A 23744-nucleotide genomic window follows, 5' to 3' on the forward strand; every position below is an offset into this window, starting at 1 on the left:
GGTCAACGGACCATTGAAGAAAAGAAAAGAATTCAGAATGATGTAAAAGCTCGGAATATTATTGCATCAGCATTGACTGTTGATGAGTTCTACAGGGTTTCTGTCTGCAAAACTGCTCAAGAAATGTGGGACGTGCTCAGAGTGACACATGAAGGAACGGATGACGTAAAGAGGGCAAGAAAGAACTCCCTAATTCAAGAGTATGAAATGTTCCGGATGAAGCAAGGAGAAACAATTTCCGACGTTCAAAAACGCTTCACCAACATTGTCAATCATCTCATTGGACTAGGTAAGTCATTTGATACTGATGAATTAAACATTAAAATCTTGAAGTCTTTAGACAGGTCGTGGCAACCTAAGGTGACTGCAATCTCGGAGTCACAAAACCTCAACACCATGACTATGGCGGCACTATTTGGAAAGTTGAGGGAACATGAATTAGATCTTGGAAGACTTGATGAAGAAGAAGCAAAAGCCAAAACCAACAAGAAGAGTTTGGCATTAAAATTAGAGGTTGAAAGAAGCAAAGCTAAATCGGAAGATGAAGACTCAGACGAAGAAGAAAATTTGAGACTCATGATAAAAAGGCTCAACAGGTTCATGAAATCAAAAGACAAAGGAAGATTAAAATTCGAAAAGAAAGAAAATCAAGGATCTTCCTCACACTATAAATGTTATGGTTGCGGAGAAAGGGGGCACCTAAAAGCAGACTGCCCAAATCAAAAGAAGAGTGAAGACAAAAAGGAGAAAAGGAACTTCAAGAAAAAGAAAGCCTACATCGCATGGGACGATGACAACGAAACAATTTCCGATTTGAGCGAATCTGATGAAGAAGCAAACATCTGTTTAGTGGTGAACGACGACGCTGGAAGCCAAGTAAGTACATCTAGCGATTCTGATAATTATAGTCAAATTAGTGAAGATGAATTGCATGAAACTTATGCTGCTTTAATAGTAGAATCTGAAAAATTAGATAAAGCTCATAAGAAATTGAAAAAGGATTTCAAAAATTTAAAATTAAATTTTGAAAATATTTCTGAAGAAAATAAAAATTTGAAATCAGACTTTGAAAATATTCTTGAAGAAAATAAAAATTTAAAATTAAATTTTGAAAATATTTGTGAAGAAAATAAAGATTTGAAAAATAAAGTTTTATTTTTTAAAAAGGGTAAATTTACTAGTAGTGATGAATGTGCTTCTTGTGAAAATTTTAAGAAACTACTAGAACACACAACCTTAGGAGAATGTAGTAAAAATAACGAAAATAAGGTTGTTAAAAATAAGTATGTTCCTAAAATTAAAAATAAACATAATAATAGAACCCGTAGAACATGGGTAGAAAAAGGAACAACTTATAGGAACACAAACTTTGTATCATGCTTTTATTGTATGAAAAAGGGTCATACTTCAAATAAATGTAAAATTAAGCATTATGGTGTTCCAAGTGGTAGATATGTTTGGGTTGTAAAATGATTTCTTTTTTCTAAATCTAACCCAAAGGACCCATACAAGTAGTTGGGTACCTATTGTTTAATTTTTAGAATTTCTTTAAAACAAAATTTAAGAAAATTTTATTCCAAGGCCGATGAAACTATTTTTTTTTGGATATCTTCTAATATACAAAGCATATATAGTTTTCAATCAGAAAACATTTGAAATAGAAGAATGTGTGCATGTTGTCTTTGATGAAATTGTAGACCTTGAGGCAAAACCTCTTGAGTCAGTTGAATTAGATGCAGGCAATGATGAAGATTTGTAGAAGACAACAAATGAAGCGAAGAATGATGACAATCCTCAAGATGAAGATCTAAACAAAATGTGGAAACAACCTAGAGGATTATCATTACGAAGTTGGAGGCATATCTAAAGGGGTAAACATTAGAAGAGATCTAAGAATCTTTAGAAATATCTTAGGATTGAATTTTTAAATGCCTTCCAGTTTTGCAATTTTGAAAAACTAGCCATATTTTTGTATGCTTTAAAATTCCTATCTTATATAGTTCAATGTATGTTTAAACAATGTTTTATAAGTTCTTCATCCTAAAATTATTTACTTTAAATATCCTATTGTGTATGTTTGAATGAATCTTTAAATTTGAAATATTTTTAGCTCATATGCATACATGCTTTTATTAAGGGGGAGTATTATCTTAGGGGGAGAACATCAAACACACCTTTTTAATTATGATCAAAAAGGGGGAGAAAGTGTTTAAAGCTTATTTAAGCTTATTTGCTTATTTCTGTTTATTCACTAATGCATTTTTTCTTCCATAAGTTGTGTTTTATCCAGATTATTACTAAAAGCTTTAAATCAGAAGAATTTTTGATCATCATCAAAAAGGGGGAGAATGTTAGCAAAAATCAAAGATGAAGTTTTGATGATGAACAGACTTGCACAAGTCAAGATCCATAAAGACAAATTGAAGATCTCTGTATTTTATAAAGCTTTTATAATAATCAAAGTTGATCTAATAGTGCTCAAATATGTATTAGGGTTGATTCTTGTAATTTATATTTGATTTATTTAGTTAATCGATTATTCCTGAGAATAATCAATTAACACTAGCCGTTGGGGGTTTCAGATTTGAAAAACTAGCCGTTGGGGGTTTCAGATTTGAAAAACTAGCCGTTGTACTCATTATTAATCGATTAATATTTATGTTAATCGATTAAATGCGTTAGATGGCCCGTTTTCGAAGAATGGAAGGGGATTAGGCTGAGTCTATAAAATGGCTCACTCTTTATCTCAAAAATAACTCTTCCCTTGTGCAAAAGATCTCTGAACTCTTTGAGAACTCTGTGAGATTGTTGAAGCTAAGGAAACTCTTGTCTGCAAAGTCCTGAAGTGCTATTGCGGTGACAGAGGAATAGCTTGTTCATCCTTGGTGTGTCCGAGGAAGTGCGTGGAAGAGAATCATCCTTCGTGAAGCATTCGAAGGAGGTGGTCATCCTTTGTGAAGATTCAAAGGAAGTGTAAGTTCGTCTCTTGTGGTTTCAAGAGAGGTGGTATCATCCTTTGTGAAGATTCAAAGGAAGTGTAAGTTCATCTCTTGTGGTTTCAAGAGAGGTGGTATTTCTAAACTCTTACAAATTGTTTTTCTTTGTGACTAATATTTGTAAGTGTTTTGTGTTAGTGAAAAAGGTTTATCTTGTTTGAGATAAGCGACTGGACGTAGGATCCTAGTGATCTGAACCAGGATAAAATCATCTGTGCAAATTTCTCTCAACCTTACTCTCTTTATTTGTCTTTATTATTTGCTTGGTAAGTTTAATTGAGTAGAAATTAAAAGGCACACGTTCGTATTAAAAACCCTCTTGGTTTGTTATTCCACGCTAACAATTCCGCTGCAGCGATTCTAACATGGTCATGCCTAAGGGCATATCGGTTGAAGTAGATTCTTCTTTTTGATCAATCAAAACCTCTTCCCAAACTGTACAAGCTTCTTACAAAGCATACGGCTTTCTGGATGTAGATGATGATATCTATACAGATGGATCTTATATATATCGCACAATGAAGTACCGCACGAGTGGGTATATAGGAATCCAAATCTGCCGCTCATGTTATGATCTTCTACATCCTAGGTCTTCCCGTTCCTTCATCTGGCTTATGTTCTTCATGTAGCATTCAGACTGAATGACTCTATTAAATTACGTCGCTACTTCCACATGGTACGGGTAACATATTAAATTGTGAAGATTAAAAATATAGTTTAATGGAAATATAGTTTAAAAGGAGTAATTTAGAAATATATTTTATAATATATTTTTAGATTTTTAAACTACGTAATTTAAAAGTGTATTTTGAGTTGAATAATCTAAAATGTATTTTTAGACTTGAAATTCATTTTTAGATTTTTACAATTTCAAAAATATATATTCTAAATTATACAATTAAAAAACTGAAAAATATACATTTTAAATTTGTATGATTGAAAATCTATTTTTAGACTATGTAATTTGAAAATACATTTTAGAGTAAATTATCCAAAATACATTTTTAAATTAAAAAATGTATTTCGAATTTTACAGAATATATTTGTGTATTATGTAATTTGAATTATATTTTTAAATTCTAAATCTTACTATCCAAATGTTTTGTATTATTTAATTTGAAAGGTTCCACTCAATCATTTTAAATTGTTTCATAGTGATGCAAAAAGAAGGTAGAGAAGAAATTGCAATCTCACATTTATAGTTAGTGTGGGCCTCTTACAATTACAATTGTCACATTTGAAACTTGATTTCAATCCAATTATTGGGTTTTAATGAATCATGATTATTTTATTTTGGGGCAGTTGCTCCCTCCACCACCACCGAATACTCCCTGCACCACCTCATACCAATTTGGGTGTTGCTCCCTCCACCTCCACAGCCTTCTTCCTCCACCTCCCCAATTATCTTTAATTCCAATTATATCCTTAAAGTTAAAATTTTTTATTTTTATTATTTTATTATTTTAATATTTTAATATTTTAATATTTTAATATTTAAATATAAACTAATATAAATATACATTATTAAAATACATTAAAAAGATATTCAAAAATAATAAATCAAAATATTAAAATATCTAATAAAATAATAACAGAAACATAAAATTAAAACAAAGTTTAAACGGATGACATCCTTCAACGGATGTCAACATCCGTTTAAGGCGAAACGGATGTCGACATCCGTTTTGCCTTAAACGGATGTTGACATCCGTTGAAGGATGTCATCCGTTTAGGCTTCGTTTTCATTTTACGTTTTAGGGTTAAAGGATTATTGGAAAGATTATTGGAAGGATTATTGGAAGGGTTTAGGGTTTAGGGTTTAGGATTATTGGAAGGATGATGACTACGTACCTGGAGAGGAACCACGACAAGCACATTACACCACAAACGCACTGCACCACGTACTGCACCGAAAGCAAGAGGAAGATTGCTTGATAATTCTTTTCACGATCACTGAGCTTTGCAGAAAAATATTTTACTCATACAAGGAACTACGTAGGTTATCAGTGAAATATGTTATAAATGAGTAAAATTAAAAAACAATAATTCTAAAAATAAAATTTTACTGAGGGGCAAAATAGTAAAAGGGAGGTGGAGGGAGAAGGCTATGGTGGTGGAGGGAGCAACACCCTACCAATTTTGCCCTTCTCTAAAACGGATCTCAACATCCGTTTCACCTTCAACGGATGTTGACATCCGTCCGTTTATATATTTTATATTTTAATTTATTTATTTTATTTAAAAAAAAAAATCTTCAACGGATGTCGCCACATCCGTTTAAATAAAAATTTTAAAACTATTTTTATTATTATTTATTATTATTTAAATAATAATATATAAAATAAATTAATAATAATTATTTTATTAAATAAAATAAAATTAATTCATAAATAATTAATTAATAATTTTAAATTAATTAAATAATATTTATATATTAATTTTAAATATAATAAATTAAAAACTAAAAATTTAAAAAGAAAAAACTTCATTTACCACATCCTGTTTTAATAAATTTTTGGGTTAAATATGTTTTTAGTCCCTAAACTATTGACCGTTTCTGGTTTTCGTCCCTCTTCCAAAGTAAGGTACAATTTAGTCCTCAATCTTTAAAAAACGTTCGTTTTAGTCGAAAAAACGAACGTTTTGAGGACTAAAACGAGGACTAAAAACAAAATTTTGAGGACTAAAACGAACGTTTTTCTAAAGAATGAGGACCAAATTGTACCTTACTTTGGAAGAGGGACGAAAACCAGAAATTGTCAATAGTTTAGGGACTAAAAACATATTTAACCCTTTATTTTTAAAAACTATTTTATTATTTAAATAATAATACATAAATTAAATTAATAATAATTATTTTATTAAATAAAATAAAATAAAATAAATTTATAATTAATTAAATAATAATTTAAAAAATTTAAATAATATTTATATATTAATTTAAAATATAATAAAATAAAAAACTAAAAACTTTGAAAAGAAAAAAACTCACGGATTACAACATCCGTATCCTTTTTTAATAAATTTTTCAAAAATATTTTAATTATTATTTAAAATAATAATATGTAAATTAAATTAATAATAATTATTTTATTAAATAAAATAAAATTAATTTATAAATAATTAAATAATAATTTTAAAAAAAGTTAAATAATATTTATATATTAATTTAAAAACTTAAAAAAACTAAAAACTTAAAAATAAAAATTAAATGGATGTGGGAATCCGTTAACGGATGTGACACATCCGTTGAAGAATTTTTTCTTCAACGGATGTCGACATCCGTTCAAGAAAAAAGAAGAGGTGTATGATATTTTAAAATATAAAGGATAGTTTTGGAATTTAAAAAAAGTGTGGTGGTGCAGGAAGGAATGTGTGGTGGTATAGGGAGTGACCCTCTTATTTTGGTCCTCGGAGAATGTTTATTATCAATTATTAATATTATTTTTTGGATCATTGAACCTTCTCGTTCATTGCTGTTAGAAGTCAGTGTTACATTTAGACCTTTGACAATTTTCGACTCGATCTTACTTCAATCACCTAACTTAATATTTGCTTTCAGAGACCTTTACAATTTTTTTAGGGAAAAACTATTTTTACAATAAAACTTAAATCATATAATTAAAGTAAAATTTTAAATTAAAATATATACAAGAAATTAATTTTTGTTTATGAAATTGACGTTATGTGTATTATGTGTGTTTTTCCATCTAAAGTCCGAGTTTCCATTATTGTTCGTCTTCAATTTTTCAGTTAGATTGAAGTTTATTTACATAAAGGTATTTTGATACCAAAGTAAATGATTATTGGACAATTACAATAGTTAATTGTAATAATTAGAATTATCTATATTTTTACCCAAAAATTGTATTCATAATTTTTAAAATAAATTTTTATTAATGATGGTCTAATTGTATCCTAATTACTAATAAAAGTCCGTCCCGACAACTTATGGAGTTCTTATGAGTTAGGCTACCGAAAAACAAATGCATTTGGTGATATAAGCAGTCTAATCAATCCCTTTAAGCTATCCTTCAATTGTATAGTCTCATACCTATACAGTCTCTAGATCCCTCTCTTTCCGGTGTATGTTCGATTCATTCATGTGTCTCTTCCACTGGAAACCTGCTAGGAGTCGTTCCTTGTTTGTTCCCCTTGCACTTCGTGCCTCTTGCACCGGTGACCACTCCCCGCCTCGCCAGTGCCCGGTGTCACATGAAATGTAAGATCATGAAAATATTTACCTTAATTGTAACAATTTTATTACTATCAGTAATAAATTTCTTTGTGAATGGAAAATATAATTAATAAGTTAAATATAGAAATTTTGGTAGCTTAAATGGTGGAAAATTGTGGTGATTTCAAGAACAACAGTTCAAGCTCTTTTCTACCTTTTTGTAAAAAAAAAAAACTAAAATTAAAAAAAAAATTAAAATATTGATAGTGGATAAAACACTTCAGATTTTAAGGCATTATTGAGGGATCCATTATGTAAGTGGTGATTAAGATATTAATATAATAAAATAATATTAAAATAATAAATAATATTAAAAAAATTGTGAATAGTAAAATTTTTGGATTATAAATAGCATGAGAGGGGAGACTATTTTGCACAAAGAGAGGAAGAATCAAGTGAGAGCTTGAGAAATAGAGAAGAAAGAGTTAGGAAGAAATTTTTAGTTGCAAGAAGAGTAGAGGTTCTAGAGGGTTTTCGGAGAAACAAATTCGGAATAGAGGTAGGGGAGCTAACCTTTCTAAGCTTTTATATTATGATTTAGTATTGTTTTATTACTATTCATGTCTTGAAATTCTATGTGAATACTGTTAATGAAAAACATAGGTGTTTACTGTATATCTATCTATAGTGAATTTCTGTGCTAATATTATATAATGTTGTTTTGAATCTATAAATAAGAAATTTGTTAAAACTAGTTGAGGAACACTTTGGCTAAGGAAAGACTTGGTACTTAAGTTGTCCATTGTGACGCACCTCTCTTTCCTGGAAGTCTACTCGATAAGTTTTTAACTTAAATTTTGTTGAACAGATTATGTACTGTTAAATTATTGTGCAATATATCTCGTTGGAATGAAAATGTCTGATGAATTCATGTTATTGCGGTAAATATGGAATTATGAATTATAATTGTGATGGTAGGATAGAGGAATCTTAAAAACCGGAGTTGGTACATCCCTGATCATAGAGCAGCCCTGGTCAAATCCAGTAAGCTGTGACTAGTCATATGTACTGGCGTTTATGGTGAGTTTGATTCGTCAAACATTTGATTCTTCTTCGGTGACCATTTATGGTGATATTTTAGTATTGTTAATTTATTTTGTGATATATTCATTTTGTATGATTTCTGTGATGATTGTAATTTATTATATTGGATTTAAATTTATGTATCTAAACATGGTATGAGTATTATGGGAAGATTTCGTAAGGGTATAATATGAGTTGAGGAATGTGAGCATGGTATGAGTCTCGCGGAGAGATTCTGTAATGCCATGGTATGTGTGTATATGTTGATGTTGAGGGTCCTGATGTTGGAGGTTATCTTGATACTCTAATAATCATCCAGTCTCAAGTAGAGAATGATGAATTATGTGGTGAGAGGGGCAGGAGGTCCTGGTCTATGTGCCGGTTTTGGACATAGTGTTGAGGACTAACCTTGTGGATGGTATGGAGGGCAGGAGGTCCTGGTCTATGTGCCGGTTTTGGACATAGTGTTGAGGACTAACCTTGTGATGGTATAGAGGGCAGGAGGTCCTGGTCTATGTGCTGGTTTTGGACATAGTGTTGAGGACTAACCTTGTGGATGATATGGAGTATTTTGGAAGTGTATTTGTAAGAAGAAGTAGAAGTCATCACAAGTGCATAACCTCCCGTGACCGCCCATCAACATATCATTGGAATAAGTGTCTATTGAGTATTGTGGAAATGAGTGTCTATTGGGTATTGTGGGATGAGTGTCTATTAGTAATTGTGGTATTGTGGTATGAGTATCTATGATGAGATTGTTGTATGATGGTATGAGTATCTATGATGCGATTGTATGATGGTATGAGGGTGTCTGACATAATTATTATATGAGGTTTGTTGAGTGCATCAAAGTAATTATGCATGTTTTATAAATGATTGGTTGCATGTTAGCTCACCCTACTTGTTTGTGTTTGTGTTTGGGTATGTGCGATGATCTTATAATTCGTTATACGGGAGCATATGAAGGAACGTCGTCTGATTCAGTGCCAATGAAAGGAGACATAGAAGAATAAAGTAGAAGAATTCGAGTTATATTTATGAATTTGTAGTTAAAATCTGAGTTTAAAACATATAGATATATATCAACTATGAATTTTCAAATGTGAGATTATGTGATATTACCTTAAATATAGTGCTACAATATATAAATTATGAATTATCAAGTGTGAGATTTTGGGATGTTACACTCGGCCAGTCATACGATAAATATAGATCCATTCTATAAATATATGATCATATAGCTATGCAATACAAATTTAATTATAACTGATTTAGTCTTCAGATTGTTTATAATTATAAATGAAATTTAACGCAAGTATTACAGTCTTCCTAAAAGAGTTTGAATTAATATTACTTACACATTTTTTTTTATATTTATACATGCAATACATCTTAAAGATGGTACACATCTTAATCATAATATTTGTTAGGATTGATTGTTTATTGTTGAGAAGCACCAACATTATAAGTTGATGTTAACTTCTTAGAAGTTTTTAATTATCCTTCATCTAGCATTTATTACGAGCATTAACCAAATTGGATTATACTTTTATTTATGAATGTGTTTTCACCTGAAAAATTCATTTTTAGACTTTTACAATTTGAAAAATATATATTTTAAATTATACAATTAAAAAATGAAAAATATATATTTTAAATTGTATAATTGAAAATCTATTTTTAGACTATGTAATTTGAAAATACATTTTAATGTAAATTATCCAAAATACTTTTTTAAATTAAAAAATATATTTCGAATTTTACAGAATATATTTTTGTATTATGTAATTTGAAAAATGTTTTTTAAATTCTAAATCTTGCTATCCAAATAATTTTTTGTATTATGTAATTTGAAAAATGTTTTTTAAATTCTAAATCTTGCTATCCAAATAATTTTTTGTATTATGTAATTTGAAAGGTTCCACTCAAACATTTTAAATTCTTTCACAGTGATGCCAAAAGAAGGTAAAGAAGAAATGCAATGTCCCATTTATAGTTAGTGTGGGCTCTTACAATTATAATTGTTACATTTGAAACTTAATTTTAATCCAATTATTGGGTTTTAATGAGTCATGATTATTTTATTTTGATCCTCAGAGAATATTTAGCAATTATTAATATTATTTTTGGATCATTGAACCTTGTCCCTCATTGTTGTTAGAAGTCAGTGTTAGTCCGTTGACCTTTGACAAATTTTTACCCCGACACGCTGTTGTTCAATCACCTAACTTAATATTTGTTTCAGTAGACCTTACAATTTTTTTTTGTAGGGAAAAACTATTTTTAGGACCACACTTAAATTAAATACTTAACGTAAGACTTTAAATTAAAACATATATAAAAGAAAATAATGATATGTAACTATATTATGTGTATCTTTCCGTCTAGGTCCGAGTCTTTGTTATTATTCGTCTTGAATCTCCGATCAGTTAAATTGTAGATTAACTGCTGTAAAAAGTATTCCGATATAATCCGTTACAATATTTTAATGTATAATAAATATAATCACATGTGTTTTTATCTTAAATTTTCAGAGAAACTTTTGATTAATTATAGCTTAATTATGATTCAAATTTGTATTTATAATTTTTTTTGAATAAATTTTTTATTAATAGTAACTTAATTATGATCATATTAATGGTAATCATATTGATTATTTTAAGTTAATTAATATTAATGTTAATATTGTAATAACTTAACATTTCGACCACGACTATATATTTTATCATGTGAATATGATCACGTAAACATACAGTATATATTCAAATTTAGTTTTGATTGATTTAATCTTTAAATATTTGTAATTATAAATAAAATTTAATACATGTATTATAGTCTTTTTAAAAGAGTTTGAATTAATATTACTTACACTTTTTTTTATGTTTGTAGATGCAATACATCTTAAAGATAATACACATCTTAATCATATTATTTATTAGTATTGATTGTTTGTTGGTGAGAAGCACCAACCAACATTATAAGTTGAGGTTGATCATCTCATCAACTTCTCAGAGGTTGTTAATTATCCTTCATCTAGCATTTATTACGACGAAATTTGATTATATTTTTATCTATGAATGTGTTTTTAGGTGAAATCTTTATTATTTTAATATTGCTATGATTTCTAACAAAGTTTAATTTGAATTAAAGGGAGGTGAATTTGAGTTGAAAATACAAAACATAACAGAAAGCCAATTATAAATGTAAATTTGAACAACTTTATTATGGGAAAAGAAAAGATGTTACTTCAGCATATGGTAGTAATTTCCTGAATCCTTCATGCACTTAATTCTTCTCAGTAGCATCTCTGCAACCAGAAATTACAAAATGAATAAATTGGAAAAACCATTAATTTAACCATTTTTGTGAAGAGTGCAGGTAAAGAAGCTCTTAAAATAAACGATAAATTTACCTCAGGATTAAAGGTGAGTGCCACTTTGAGCTCCCCACAATAGTTTTGGTCCTTCACAACATTGTAAGTAGTTTCTGGAATGTTCCCCACATTAAAGACACCTTCCAGATTAATTCTGCATACATATATGTCACTGCACTTTTAGTCCCTATATCTAGAAATATCTATTTCTGTGTTCAAAACTCACTATCTCTTCTATAAAAAGTAGTATCTGAGGGTTTATAGTCTTGTTTCAAAATAAAAATAATAGAACAAACAAGATGTTATACAATATACTTTAAGATTTTATTTTATTGAAATAAAACTATATTGAATAATAAAATAAATATAAAATTAAATATATTTTTCTGAATTTATATACAGATTTATAATTTATCTGTTCTAAAACGTTCATAAAAAAATATTTTATACTTTAATAACACATTAAACAGATCTTTTTATTAAATGATGTTAAGTTTTTATAGATATGTAATAATAATGTTCACTCGAATTAAAAAGTACACACTGACTAATATTTAAACATAATAATTTTTTTATTTTTTATTTTCTTTTATATTTTGTTTCTTTTTTTTTCTTTTTGGAGTGGAGAAATGCAGGTGAAGGAGGATTTGAAAAGATAGACCTGCATCTCCTCATGCACCCTTTGGTTTCAAGAAAAATAAAACAAAAATAAAGAAAAATAAAGAGAAAAAAACTCAACAAAATAGCAGAGAGCCAAGACAGATACGGATTGAACAAGCTCCAAATACAGCCCAGTTTGTTGGATTTGATGTGGGTCAATCCTAGGACAGCATCCTTAAAGAGAAAATCCTAGCTTACGGTTCTTAGGATGTCCAAAGGTGTGACCCCATCATCATCAGTTTTCACAGCAGCACAGCCACCATGTCCGACAACACCATCTCCACCGCAATGTGGAACGGGGTCTTCCCCTTAGGAGGGGTAGTTGACATCTAGCAATGCCGTCAGACCTCTCTACCATAGTTACCATGACCATGAGCTTTAATTCTTTTAAAGTGATAGTTATATTTGCAGATTTCTTTGATTCACTTTGCATTATGATTACACAGCTCAGAGAAAATTTAATATAGTTTAATAACAAAAATATGTATTCCATATATTATCAAAGAACAATAAAAAAAATGAGAAAATCAATTAGAATTTGTAAAATATACTTAATCCAATGAATATATTACAAACATTTTTACTCTCGTTGTACATTCCATATTCCAATCAGAAATAAATATTATAACTTGTTACTATGGTAAGAAGAATTTTTACTAACCTTGTCTCACCAAGGAAATCATCACTAGTTAACGTATCCTTGTCCATTAGCCTCAGATTAAGTTCAGAGACACTGTCACAAACAGTGAAAAGAAAGCTTTCATTCCAATGGGGGTTAGATCCTGCACCTATAACGCATACATTAATTAATCCGTTTCTAATTAATCTGTTAAAAAAATCTAATAATCAACCATTTCAACTCATCTTCTATCATCCTATATTTTTTTCATCTTATTTATGATTGGTGTTAGTTTTACACAATTGTTCAAAAATATACATCAAAGCCAAAACTGAGAAAATAACATTGAAGAAAGCAAAATAATGTACACCTTTAGCCACAGTGCTTCGGTGCTCCTGATTGCGATAAGTGAGAATCACATAAGGATCCATTTTCCCTGCTCATAAAAAATATACATAGAACTGATAATCTTTGGCTATATTGAATTCTTAAAATAAAAGTTTAACTGCAGAAATAAAATAAAAAATTAAGAAAAGACCCACACTGAATTCAAGAAATACTTTTAGACAACAAATTTATAAGAAATAAAAATTTCTAGACCAAAAGTAGGGTTTGAATTTGCATTACTTACCGAAAAAATCACTGTTGTGAAGGCCTTTTGCACTTATTAGAATAACTTCAAGAGTCCCAAGAGCCATCTTTCCCTCAAAACCTTTTAAAAGTTTATAGAAACTAACATATATTTGAAGGAAGAATATATATATATATATATATATATATATATATATATATATATAATTTAATAAAAAAATTAATTAAGTTGAAACATAATCTCTGTGATTAACTTTATCAAAATTTACCATAAATAAAAAATAAAATAAATAAATATAGAGAAAAGTGTAAAAAGAGAAAGGATTAACTTTGCATGCACATAAAGGAGCAAAATGACAACAAGGTTTTAGACTACAATTAATAGACATATACAACATTTAATTATGAAATAAATGACTGTTTATTTTTTAAATTTTTGAATTAAATATATTTTTTTATAGAAATTGAAATTAGTCCCTTTTTAAAATTTTGATTCAATTTAATCTCTCAACATATAAAATATGCAAATTTACTTTTTTAAACAAAATTTTATTAAATTTATTTGACGTTCATTAATAAAAAAAAGCATTATAATTTCAGTTTTCACGAAACTGAAACATAAAAAGGTAAAGTGACATTTTTACAAATTTTGTGAACATATAGGTCTTAGTTAAAATACCTGAAACCATAGTTGTTTTTACACCCATTGTCACAGATCTTGCGAAACTAACAATTGAAGACTTTCAATTGACAAGCTTTATGTACAGGACTTATAGTCTCAGTTCTCTACAAAACTATTATCATAGGATTCTACAAAACTGAAAATTTGAGACTTTTCAACTGACAAGCTTTCTGGATAGGACTTTTGGCCTCAGTTATCTACAAAACTGCTACCATAGGGTCCTAACATTCCCATTGCAAGCTAACTTTTGAACTAACAAGCTTTATGAAAATTACAATGGCTTCAGTTCTCTGCAAAACCACTGTCGTAGGATCATGATGTTGCATATTGTCTTTTCAATTGGCAGTCTTATGGACAACTCTATGGCCTCAATTGTTTTGAAAACTGGTGCCATAGACTATTTATGCTTCAATTGTACTGCAAACTGAGACATAAAGTTTGAAAAAAAATTCAAAATTTTCACTCAAAATATTATTTTTATTATTTTTGAAAGGCTTTAGGCAGTTATTCTTAGTATAACTGAGGCGATAGAGCTCTTATTGCTTCGCTTAATAGAATAACATAGGTAATATGTGTTACTAGGGTTATATTTCGTGAAATAACAGAGTTTTCCCTTGCACATTTCTTCTTCACTTTCTCTTTGCTTCTTCTTCTTCTCTCCTCAAGCCCTTATACGACAAAGTTTTAGCGACCAACACTGATAATTTTTCTTTCATTTGTATATCATTGATTAACTATTTTAGTGATGATTTTCTTTCGTTTTGACCGATTGGATTCATGTACATGTATTCTTTCGTTTTGACTAATTACCTTTTTCCCTCACTAACGCAACAATTTATTTCAGCACTGAAGCCACCTTCATGGTTAGTTTCGTTTTGAGTTTTGATGAATTTTCGTTTTCGTTTTTTTGAGCTCATTAGTTGTTCATACATCATAGGGTAAAACTAAGAATATATTCAAAAGAACTCCAAATGACCTGAAAATTTATTCAAAGCACCAAAATACCATGAAAAACTTACACAAAAAATTTTGGATTAAAATTCAAAGCGTAAGTATATGAAATATTTTTACAAAATAAAAAAAACAAAATAAATTGACGAAAAATAGAAAGCAACTCTTTTTAAAAAAAGATAGAAGGAACAACGGGCGTAGCGGGCTACAACGGTGTTGAATTTTTTTTTTTGTATCCCACATTGATACATAATATGGCCAAAATCAGACAATAGGAACAAATGTTATAGTCGTTTAAAGATCTGCGATTTTTTTTTTTCATTTAAGGGTCTATGAGAGCAATTCCTAAGAGAACCGCTGCCAAAAGTCCAATTTTTGTTTTTTTTTGGGTTTACTGCTTCAATTCTTTTGAACCGAGGCAAAATCATGACTCTTTTTTGCTTCGGTTGTTAACTGAGGCCAAAAAATCTTCATTTTTTATCTTGTCTGAATATACCTCGGTTCGAAAATCGCTGTCAAATGTCGAAAACAACCATTGTCGTAATCCTTCGCTATTATAGTGGTTTCAAATGTGTTTAATGATAATATTTGAGTTGTTTATAACATTTAACACATTTTTGTTGCGATGTTAGATGCATTTGAAATTTCAAATAAACTTAATAAAATTTGATTAAAAAAACTAAATTAATGCATTTAAGTTAGTCCAAAATTTTGAAAGAAAACTAATTTTAATTTTCACTATCCAATCAAAAATATATAATCATTAATATATTGGTTTAATAGCCTTCTGTTTAGAACTCGAATTCCTTAAAAAAAAATACATATATTTTCTAAGATTTCGTAAAAGCATGTAGAAAATAATAAAGGAGAAAGAAAACAAATTCACGGGAGATTGGATTACAGCACATGATACAACAAAATAGCAAAAAGAATATGAAAAATGTATACTTTATCTTAGCTAAAAAATTAAGAGAATAGAAATATAAACGAATTTCAACATATTTAATTTCATGATTATGAAAACATCCTCAAATTTATTTAAAATGAGCATAATTTCTATTGAATATTACCAATTAATTTAGGAAATATAGTTGCATAAAATAAAATTAAAAAAACCCAATGAATTAACCTCCAGAATGCGATTAAGTATTTTATTTATATTTAAATACAAAAGAAAGTAATGCATATTTGCAATGCATGTTTGAGTAAAACGCTGATGTCGAGTTTATTGTTATTTGTTTTGCATTGATAATACTTATATATAAATTAATTATTTTTCTTCTATAATATTAATAACTGTATTTAATAAATAAAAATGTAACTAAGCTTAGTAATATATTAAAAGTGTCTTTTATTGTGCACAAATTATACTTGTATAGAAATTAATTACATGTTTTCCTTATATAATACAGAACATTCTTTATTGAATTGAATAAACATAAAATACGATAAATTATTATAATATTCATTGCCTTGTTCTTCGAATTATAATTATATATAAATTAATTATTTTTCTTTACATAAAATATAACACAACATATTTATGTTATTTGATCAAAACATGAAAAGTAGGTAATTATTTATTGATTTATATTTATACATAAAGTGATTAAATGTTTTCTTTATATATAAAATTTACCAATATCTTTTTTATAGATTTATCTATGATTTGTATTTCTATTTTATCATGTATTAAATATTTCAAAATGGAATAAGAAAAAGGATATAATTATTATTCAAAGTTGAAATGGGACAATTGAAATGAGGTATGAACACATCTTATTATATAATTATAAAAACTTTTAAAAAGACAAAAATAATTATTAAAATTTTATTTTATAAAAATCATCATTTCTTTAAAAACTCTTCCTTTTTACTTTCTTTGTTTTCCTTATAGATTTATAAAGAATTTACTGTAGATAAGAATTCGCCTTAGTAATCTTGATGAAATAAAGAAATGTGAAATCAGATTTTGTTTAAGTAAGTTTCTCCTTAATCATATTTTGGAAACGGTTTTGGAAAAGTTTTACATGCATAGAAAATAGGAGTTTGGCACATAGGAGAGATGAATATTGGTTAGTCTAAGAATATAAAGATATGTTCAAATAATTAATAAAAATATTAAGTGTACAAATTTAGCTTACAAGAGAGTAGGACACTTACGCTTCAATAATAAACAAGTCTTGATAGGTGAGGAAATTTAGTTTAATTTTTATAGCACCTTATAATAAATGACCTAAATGTGAAGGTGATCATAATATTATGCAGGGAGTTGTTTGAATATATTCAAATTGTCTCCATCTTTAGGTATTCATGGAGGAGTCCCAAGGGATTTTTGGAGAGCGAGAAAAGAATGACATTGGTGATACTAACACATAAATGAATGACACTTACAAGAAACAATATCAAAGTACAATAAGTAAAACTAAAGTCATTAATAAAATAATCATTCATTATATTATAATTAATGTATATCAAAACCAATAAACTAACTTGGATAGAGGAGAGTCGTTAACAGAAATGGAGGGTGGAGAACTTTTCAATGTTGTTAGCTGTGGTGGAGCTTTAATAGAGCACAAAAACACAAAATAAATTCATCAAAACATAAGCAAAATGACAATCAAGGTAGCAGAAACACATACACTTAAGGTAAATGACACAAAACTAACATTTATTCTTTCTTGCACTCATGAACGAAGGTGAAATTTGAACTTACATTCAAGACCTTAATGTTAAACAGAAAAGAAATATCAATTGAAAAAAATTAAAGAAATATTCAAACAAAGACCACGAAAGTCCTTTACGTTAAGGAAAAATACACAAAACTTATTGTTCTTTCTCGCACTCGTGAACAAAAACCCTAGTTCAAATAGAAGAGAAAACGCGAAGAAACCGTATGGTAACACTGCTTTTAAAACATAATTACAATATATATGACTTTTGAAAACTCCAAATTTCAACATCTTACGTGAGAATTTTTACTTTCGCGCCAAACATTTTATGAAATTTATCCAATGTAATATCAGAAATTGATAATTTTGACATATAATGAACATATGACATGGAAAAAGTAAAAATTCCAATGTTTAAATTGTTGATAATTTTTAACATTGATTTTTACCGTTGAACTTAAAACGTGAAAGACTTATTTCCCACTGCTACAATAAATTAATATGTAATACTCCTCTATCATTTTAAATTTAATTTAATAGGAACAAAACATAATAAATTAAAATATATTTAATACTTTATACTGTTTTAATTCATATATATATATATATATATATATATATATATATAAAGTAATTTTCATATATCTCTTAAATATATTTTTAATGTTTTAAATATAAAATTATTAGAAACACGGTTGAAAATCCAAATATAAATTTTATCAAGAAAATTACATACTTTATAAAAAATTTATAAATTTATTATTTTAAAGTTATATTTTTTAGAGATAAGTGTTAATTGTAAGAGCCCGAAAATGTAAGGCTACTGGACCCTGCAGCCTGGCCCAAGAAGCTAAGGGCACTAGGACCTCAGAAGAGGCCTCATTTTCCAGCTGAGTTCTTTTTCCAGTTCCCCTTTCTCTCTCTAAACTCATCTCCATTTTTCTCCTTCTTGCTCTGCCTTCTCTCTACCCTTACACTCATTTGAACTGTTGAAATTTCAAATAGGTGGTGTTCTTTCACTCACGGAGTTGAGAGCTTCCCTTCTATCCGATTAGATTTCCATTTGGACGGGTAAGTCAGTTTCTCCACTTTTCTTGAACTTAGGGCATGCAACTTTACTGGTTGCATGGTGCTCCTTTTGATTCTCTGTCTATTCTAGCTCTAAGAGCTGTTTCCATCACCATTTAGGTGGTTGTAGGACACTGTTTGGGTTTTCGCTGTGAAGGCACGGTTAGGACACTCTAGTTGACTACACTGCTCAACTTCAAGGTAAGCTAATTATTTTTGTATGAATTTATTTTATAAAAATATATGCATATGAATGTTGAACTGGTGTGCTCTTGTGAAACTGTTTTATGACATTTATTATATTGGGTGTTATAACTGAAACTGTGAAATTGTGCATGTTGTGATCTGATGAATTTAATATGTTTTGAATGAGTTTGTTGGATGAAATTGATCTTGTTGGAAGGTCTGGAGTAAGGGTTCTGTAATAGCATGTATATGGGTATTAAATAGATGTACAGGTACACGTTTCTGTGAGAGGAAATGAAAATATTAAAATTAGGTATTTCATATTTAGAGCATAAGAGAACATGGTAGATAATTTAAATAAATTAATTGTTAATTCTTGAGAGCCTTTCTTTGTTGGTAGGATAGAGGAACCTTAAAAACCTGAGTTAACACATCCCTGATCATAGAGCAGCCCTGGCCTGGTCCAGTCAGTTGTGACTAGTCATATGTGCTGGCGTCGAAGGTGAGTTTGATGCGTTCAGACATTTGGGTCCTCTCCTGTGACCAATTCGGGTAAAAAAAGATCTCTACTAGGATGAAAATAAAATAAAACAAGTTGATTGTAAATGCATAAAGTTATAATGTGTTAATTTCTAGTCAATTATAATTTTAGGAAATCAGTCACTGTGTGCTTGGAATTTAAAGTAAGGATCCATATATATATGTATATGTATATACATATATATACATGTATATGTATATGTATATACATGTATATGTATATGTATATACATGTATATGTATATGTATATACATGTATATGTGTACACATATATGTGTACACATACATATATATATACATATACATATATATATATATATATACATACATATATATACATATATATATATATATACATACATATATATATATATATATACATACATATATATATATATACATACATATATATATATATATATATATATATATATATATGTATGTATATACATATATATATATATATATATATATATATATATATATATATATATATATATATATATATATTAGTTTAATGGTGCGTTGGTATTTCCAAACAATAACTCCAATATCCATTTTGTACTTTATGATTTATAGGGTGGGCAGTTAGTTATGATTAATTTAGAATCCAGAGTAGCCTTGATTGCAGCAAAACAGGTGCCTAAAAAGAGAGTTTGATATGCTTCTAATATAATATAAATATGTATATTTACAAGATACTGTACGTATCATATATATATATATATATATATATATATATATATATATATATAATAAAGTAAGGATAGTTGTTTCTTAAATTGAAACGTGAGTGTTAATCAATAATTATATTACTTGTAGGTATGTATAAATTGATGCATTTTATGAGCTGTTATGGGTTAGTTGGAGCTGTTTAGTTCTTGGTATTGATTAACTTATATTCAATTGTGGAGATGTTATTTTTATAATTTATGAGTGGTGAGTAATGTATATTGTGGAGATTGTGTATATGTTGACTGTGGCAGAAAGTATATGATTACAAAGTGATGAAAGTATGATCCAAGTTGTAAATCAAGTTCCACCTCTGTAGGATCTCTTGGTGATATCCTTAGTGTTTTAGAATGAAAGTAGGAACTCAGTCTTGGGGGTCATTCTGAAACTCTAATGGCTAATCATACTCAAGTAGAGGGATTAATCCATGTGGTGAGGAGTAGCAGGAGGTCTTAGTCTTGGGGGCTTTTAGTATGCCTCAAGGCCCGGAACAGGCTAATCTCGTGAGTGTGGCAGGGTGGGGAACCCACGTTTCATAAGTCACCACGAGTGCAGGACCCGCCATAGCTCGACTATCATTCTAAAGTCCAGACGAGTCAAGTCTAGAAGATAACGTGCTAGGATGTATGCCTTAAACTGCTTTGATTTAAGTTAACTCTTGTATGTTATGTGCTTGATATGATGCATGCTTTTATATAATTAGCTCACCCTTGCTTGTTTGTGTGCTTGTTGTATGTGTTTTCTTTTGCAATGATCATCCACTTGGATGTGAGCAGAGGAAGATGAGGTTTCTTTGGAGGCAACATTGGAGAGAAATGAAGATGATGTTGCAGCTTAGACTCACTAGGAATTCTTAGTTCTCTTATGTCATTTTGAAGAACCTTGATATGTTTTAAGTTTCAAATTCTGGACATATTTTGGAATACTTTAGTGCTTGAAGTTTTAATTTCTTAGTAAATTCTGGAAGACTGTAATCCTATAATACTTTAAGTACATCTCTTAACTGCTTTCTAATATTATAAATTGGTGATGTCTTTGCATATATATATGCTATATATTTGGGATGTCATATTTATGGTATCAGAACAGTTTCTGTCTTTAGAAAATCCTGTAGGGTATGTGTGTGCCTTTCTTATACTTGTGTACTCTGAGAAATGTCTAAATTGTTGTCCTTATTTATTTGAGATGGGTTGATTTTACCCGCTCTGTGTGAACAGAAGATGGCATCTAGGCTTCCTCCTCCTCCCCCACAGGTTGATCCGTCGAACTCTAATCAGATGTTAAGTACTGTGCTTTAGGCGTTGCAACAGCAAAATGCTGCATTGGTTCAGCAAAACACCATAGCTTTACAAAATCTGGAAGCCGCGAGGGTAGCTGCAGAGAATGCAAGAGTGTCATCTGAGAACACTCAAAGGCAACTCAAGCAAGTGCTGACTAGTGGCAGGGCCACTCCAGGTGCTTCTTCCTTCGCTACTCTTGTCCAAGAGTGGAGTCTGGAGAGCTTTCTCCACATCATCCAGTCCGATTCACTGGAAAATGTAGCCCTAACGAAGCTGATCATTGGTTTAGGGACATGGAAAGAATCTATGAGGCTAAGGGGTGTCCTGATGAGAGGAAATTGGCTTACACCCAATATCTATTGACCGGGGAAGCTGGCCACTGGTGGAGCAGCATGAGGATGATACTAGAGAGGAGTGAGAGTCCTATTACCTGGGAGCTGTTTAGGGTCAAGTTCTACACCGAATACTTCCCTGACAGTGTCAGATTTGCCAAAGAAGTGGAATTCCTGGAGCTGGTACAGGGCAACAAGACAGTATCAGAATATGCTGATCGTTTCAAGCATATGCTCCGCTTCAACACTATGGCGGTAGATGAAGAGTGACAATGCAGGAAATTTGAAAACAGCTTGAGAGGTGATATCAAGCTACTTGTGAAGGGGTTACGCATCAGAGAGTTTCCTGCTCTGGTGGAGATGGCTCGTGACATAGAGAAGACTAAGAAGGAATCTGATGGGCCTCAGAGACAGCAGAGCCAACCATTGAGGGTTGGTGGACCTATGATATCTAGGGGAGGCTCCAGTTCTAGGGGTACCCCTTTCTCTAGACCCACTTCCTCCGGGTCCAGGGGATCTTCCTCTCAATCATCGGGGCAGTCCAGCTTTGCCAGCCCAGTGAGATGCTTCAGGTGTGGTGGACCACACCTCCAAATTGCTTGCCCTCGGCTAGCAGGGTATAGGAGGTGTAATATCTGCAGGCAAGAGGGACACTATGTCAGAGACTGTCGTACTGTTTGGAGGGCAGGACCCCAACCACGCTAGGCTGGCAGATCTATTCAGAGGGGTGGGCACAAACCCCAAGCAACCGGGAGAGTCTATGCATTTACTGGAGCGGAGGCAGCCAATGCAGGTAATTTAATTGTCAACAGTTGCTTGTTACTTGGAGCTTTGTGTGTGACGTTGTTTGATTCAGGGGCGATACATTCTATTGTGTCTAAGGCTTATGTGGAGAGGGTTGGTCTAGTTGTCAAAGAGCTTCTGTGTGATCTGGTGGTGTCTACACTAGCAGCGGGGTTAATCAGGACATCTAATGTGTGCTCTAGATGTCCTATCAAGGTAGAGGGGCGCATGTTCAGAGTGAACCTTATTTGCTTACCTCTGTAGGAGCTAGAGATAATTCTGGGAATGGATTGGGGCAGCCAATCGTATTCTTTTAGACTGCGGTGGTAAGAAGCTAATATTTCCCAAAGGAGATGAAGACCTGTCGTTATCACTCGGTGTATTGAGGCAAGATATCTTTGAGGGTGCCAACTGCTTCCTAATCATGTTTCATATGGACGGGACTTTTGATTTAAACTCTCCAACGCATGGGAACCAGAGTGTAGACCTTATGGTTGTGAATGACTTCATGGATGTCTTTCCTGGAGAAGTTCCTGGTTTAGCTCCTCCGCGGGAAGTGGAGTTCTCTATTGATCTGGTCTCAGGAGCAAGGCCAATATTTATAGCCCCTTATCGGATGGCTCCGGCCGAGTTGACTGAGTTGAAAAAGCAGATTAAAGAGTTGTTGGAGAAACAGTTTATCCGGCCGAGTGCTTTGCCGTGGGGTGTGCCAGTGTTATTGGTAAAGAAGAAGGATGGTAGGTCGAGGTTGTGCGTTGACTATCGACAGCTGAATAAGTTGACGATCAAGAATAAGTATTCATTGCCGAGAATAGATGACTTGATGGATCAACTATACGGAGCTACAGTGTTCTCTAAGATTGATTTGAGGTCGGGTTATCACCAAATCTTGGTGAAAGCGGACGATGTGCAGAAGACGGCGTTTAGGTCTAGATATGACCACTATGAGTATGTGGTTATGCCTTTTGGTGTGACTAATGCTCCAACCATTTTCATGGACTATATGAATCGAATTTTC

The 23744-nt window shown here is 30.5% G+C and overlaps 1 protein-coding gene across 1 annotated transcript; it reads right to left on the reverse strand.

Moving 5' to 3' along the window:
- Positions 1-11551: 11551 nt before the first annotated feature.
- LOC124838225 (elicitor-responsive protein 3-like) lies at positions 11552-13624 on the reverse strand. Its single transcript, XM_047313770.2, has 5 exons — positions 13540-13624; positions 13279-13344; positions 12951-13077; positions 11669-11783; positions 11552-11563 (listed from the first exon to the last, which is right to left on the reverse strand). The coding sequence occupies exons 1-5, from the start codon at positions 13604-13606 to the stop codon at positions 11552-11554; spliced, it is 387 nt and encodes a 128-aa protein (XP_047169726.1). The 5' UTR covers positions 13607-13624.
- Between the last annotated feature and the right edge of the window lie 10120 nt (positions 13625-23744).

The sequence above is a fragment of the Vigna umbellata genome, chromosome 4 (assembly GCF_029865625.1).
Source record: "Vigna umbellata cultivar VRB3 chromosome 4, Vumbellata_1.0, whole genome shotgun sequence".
NCBI lineage: Eukaryota > Viridiplantae > Streptophyta > Magnoliopsida > Fabales > Fabaceae > Vigna > Vigna umbellata.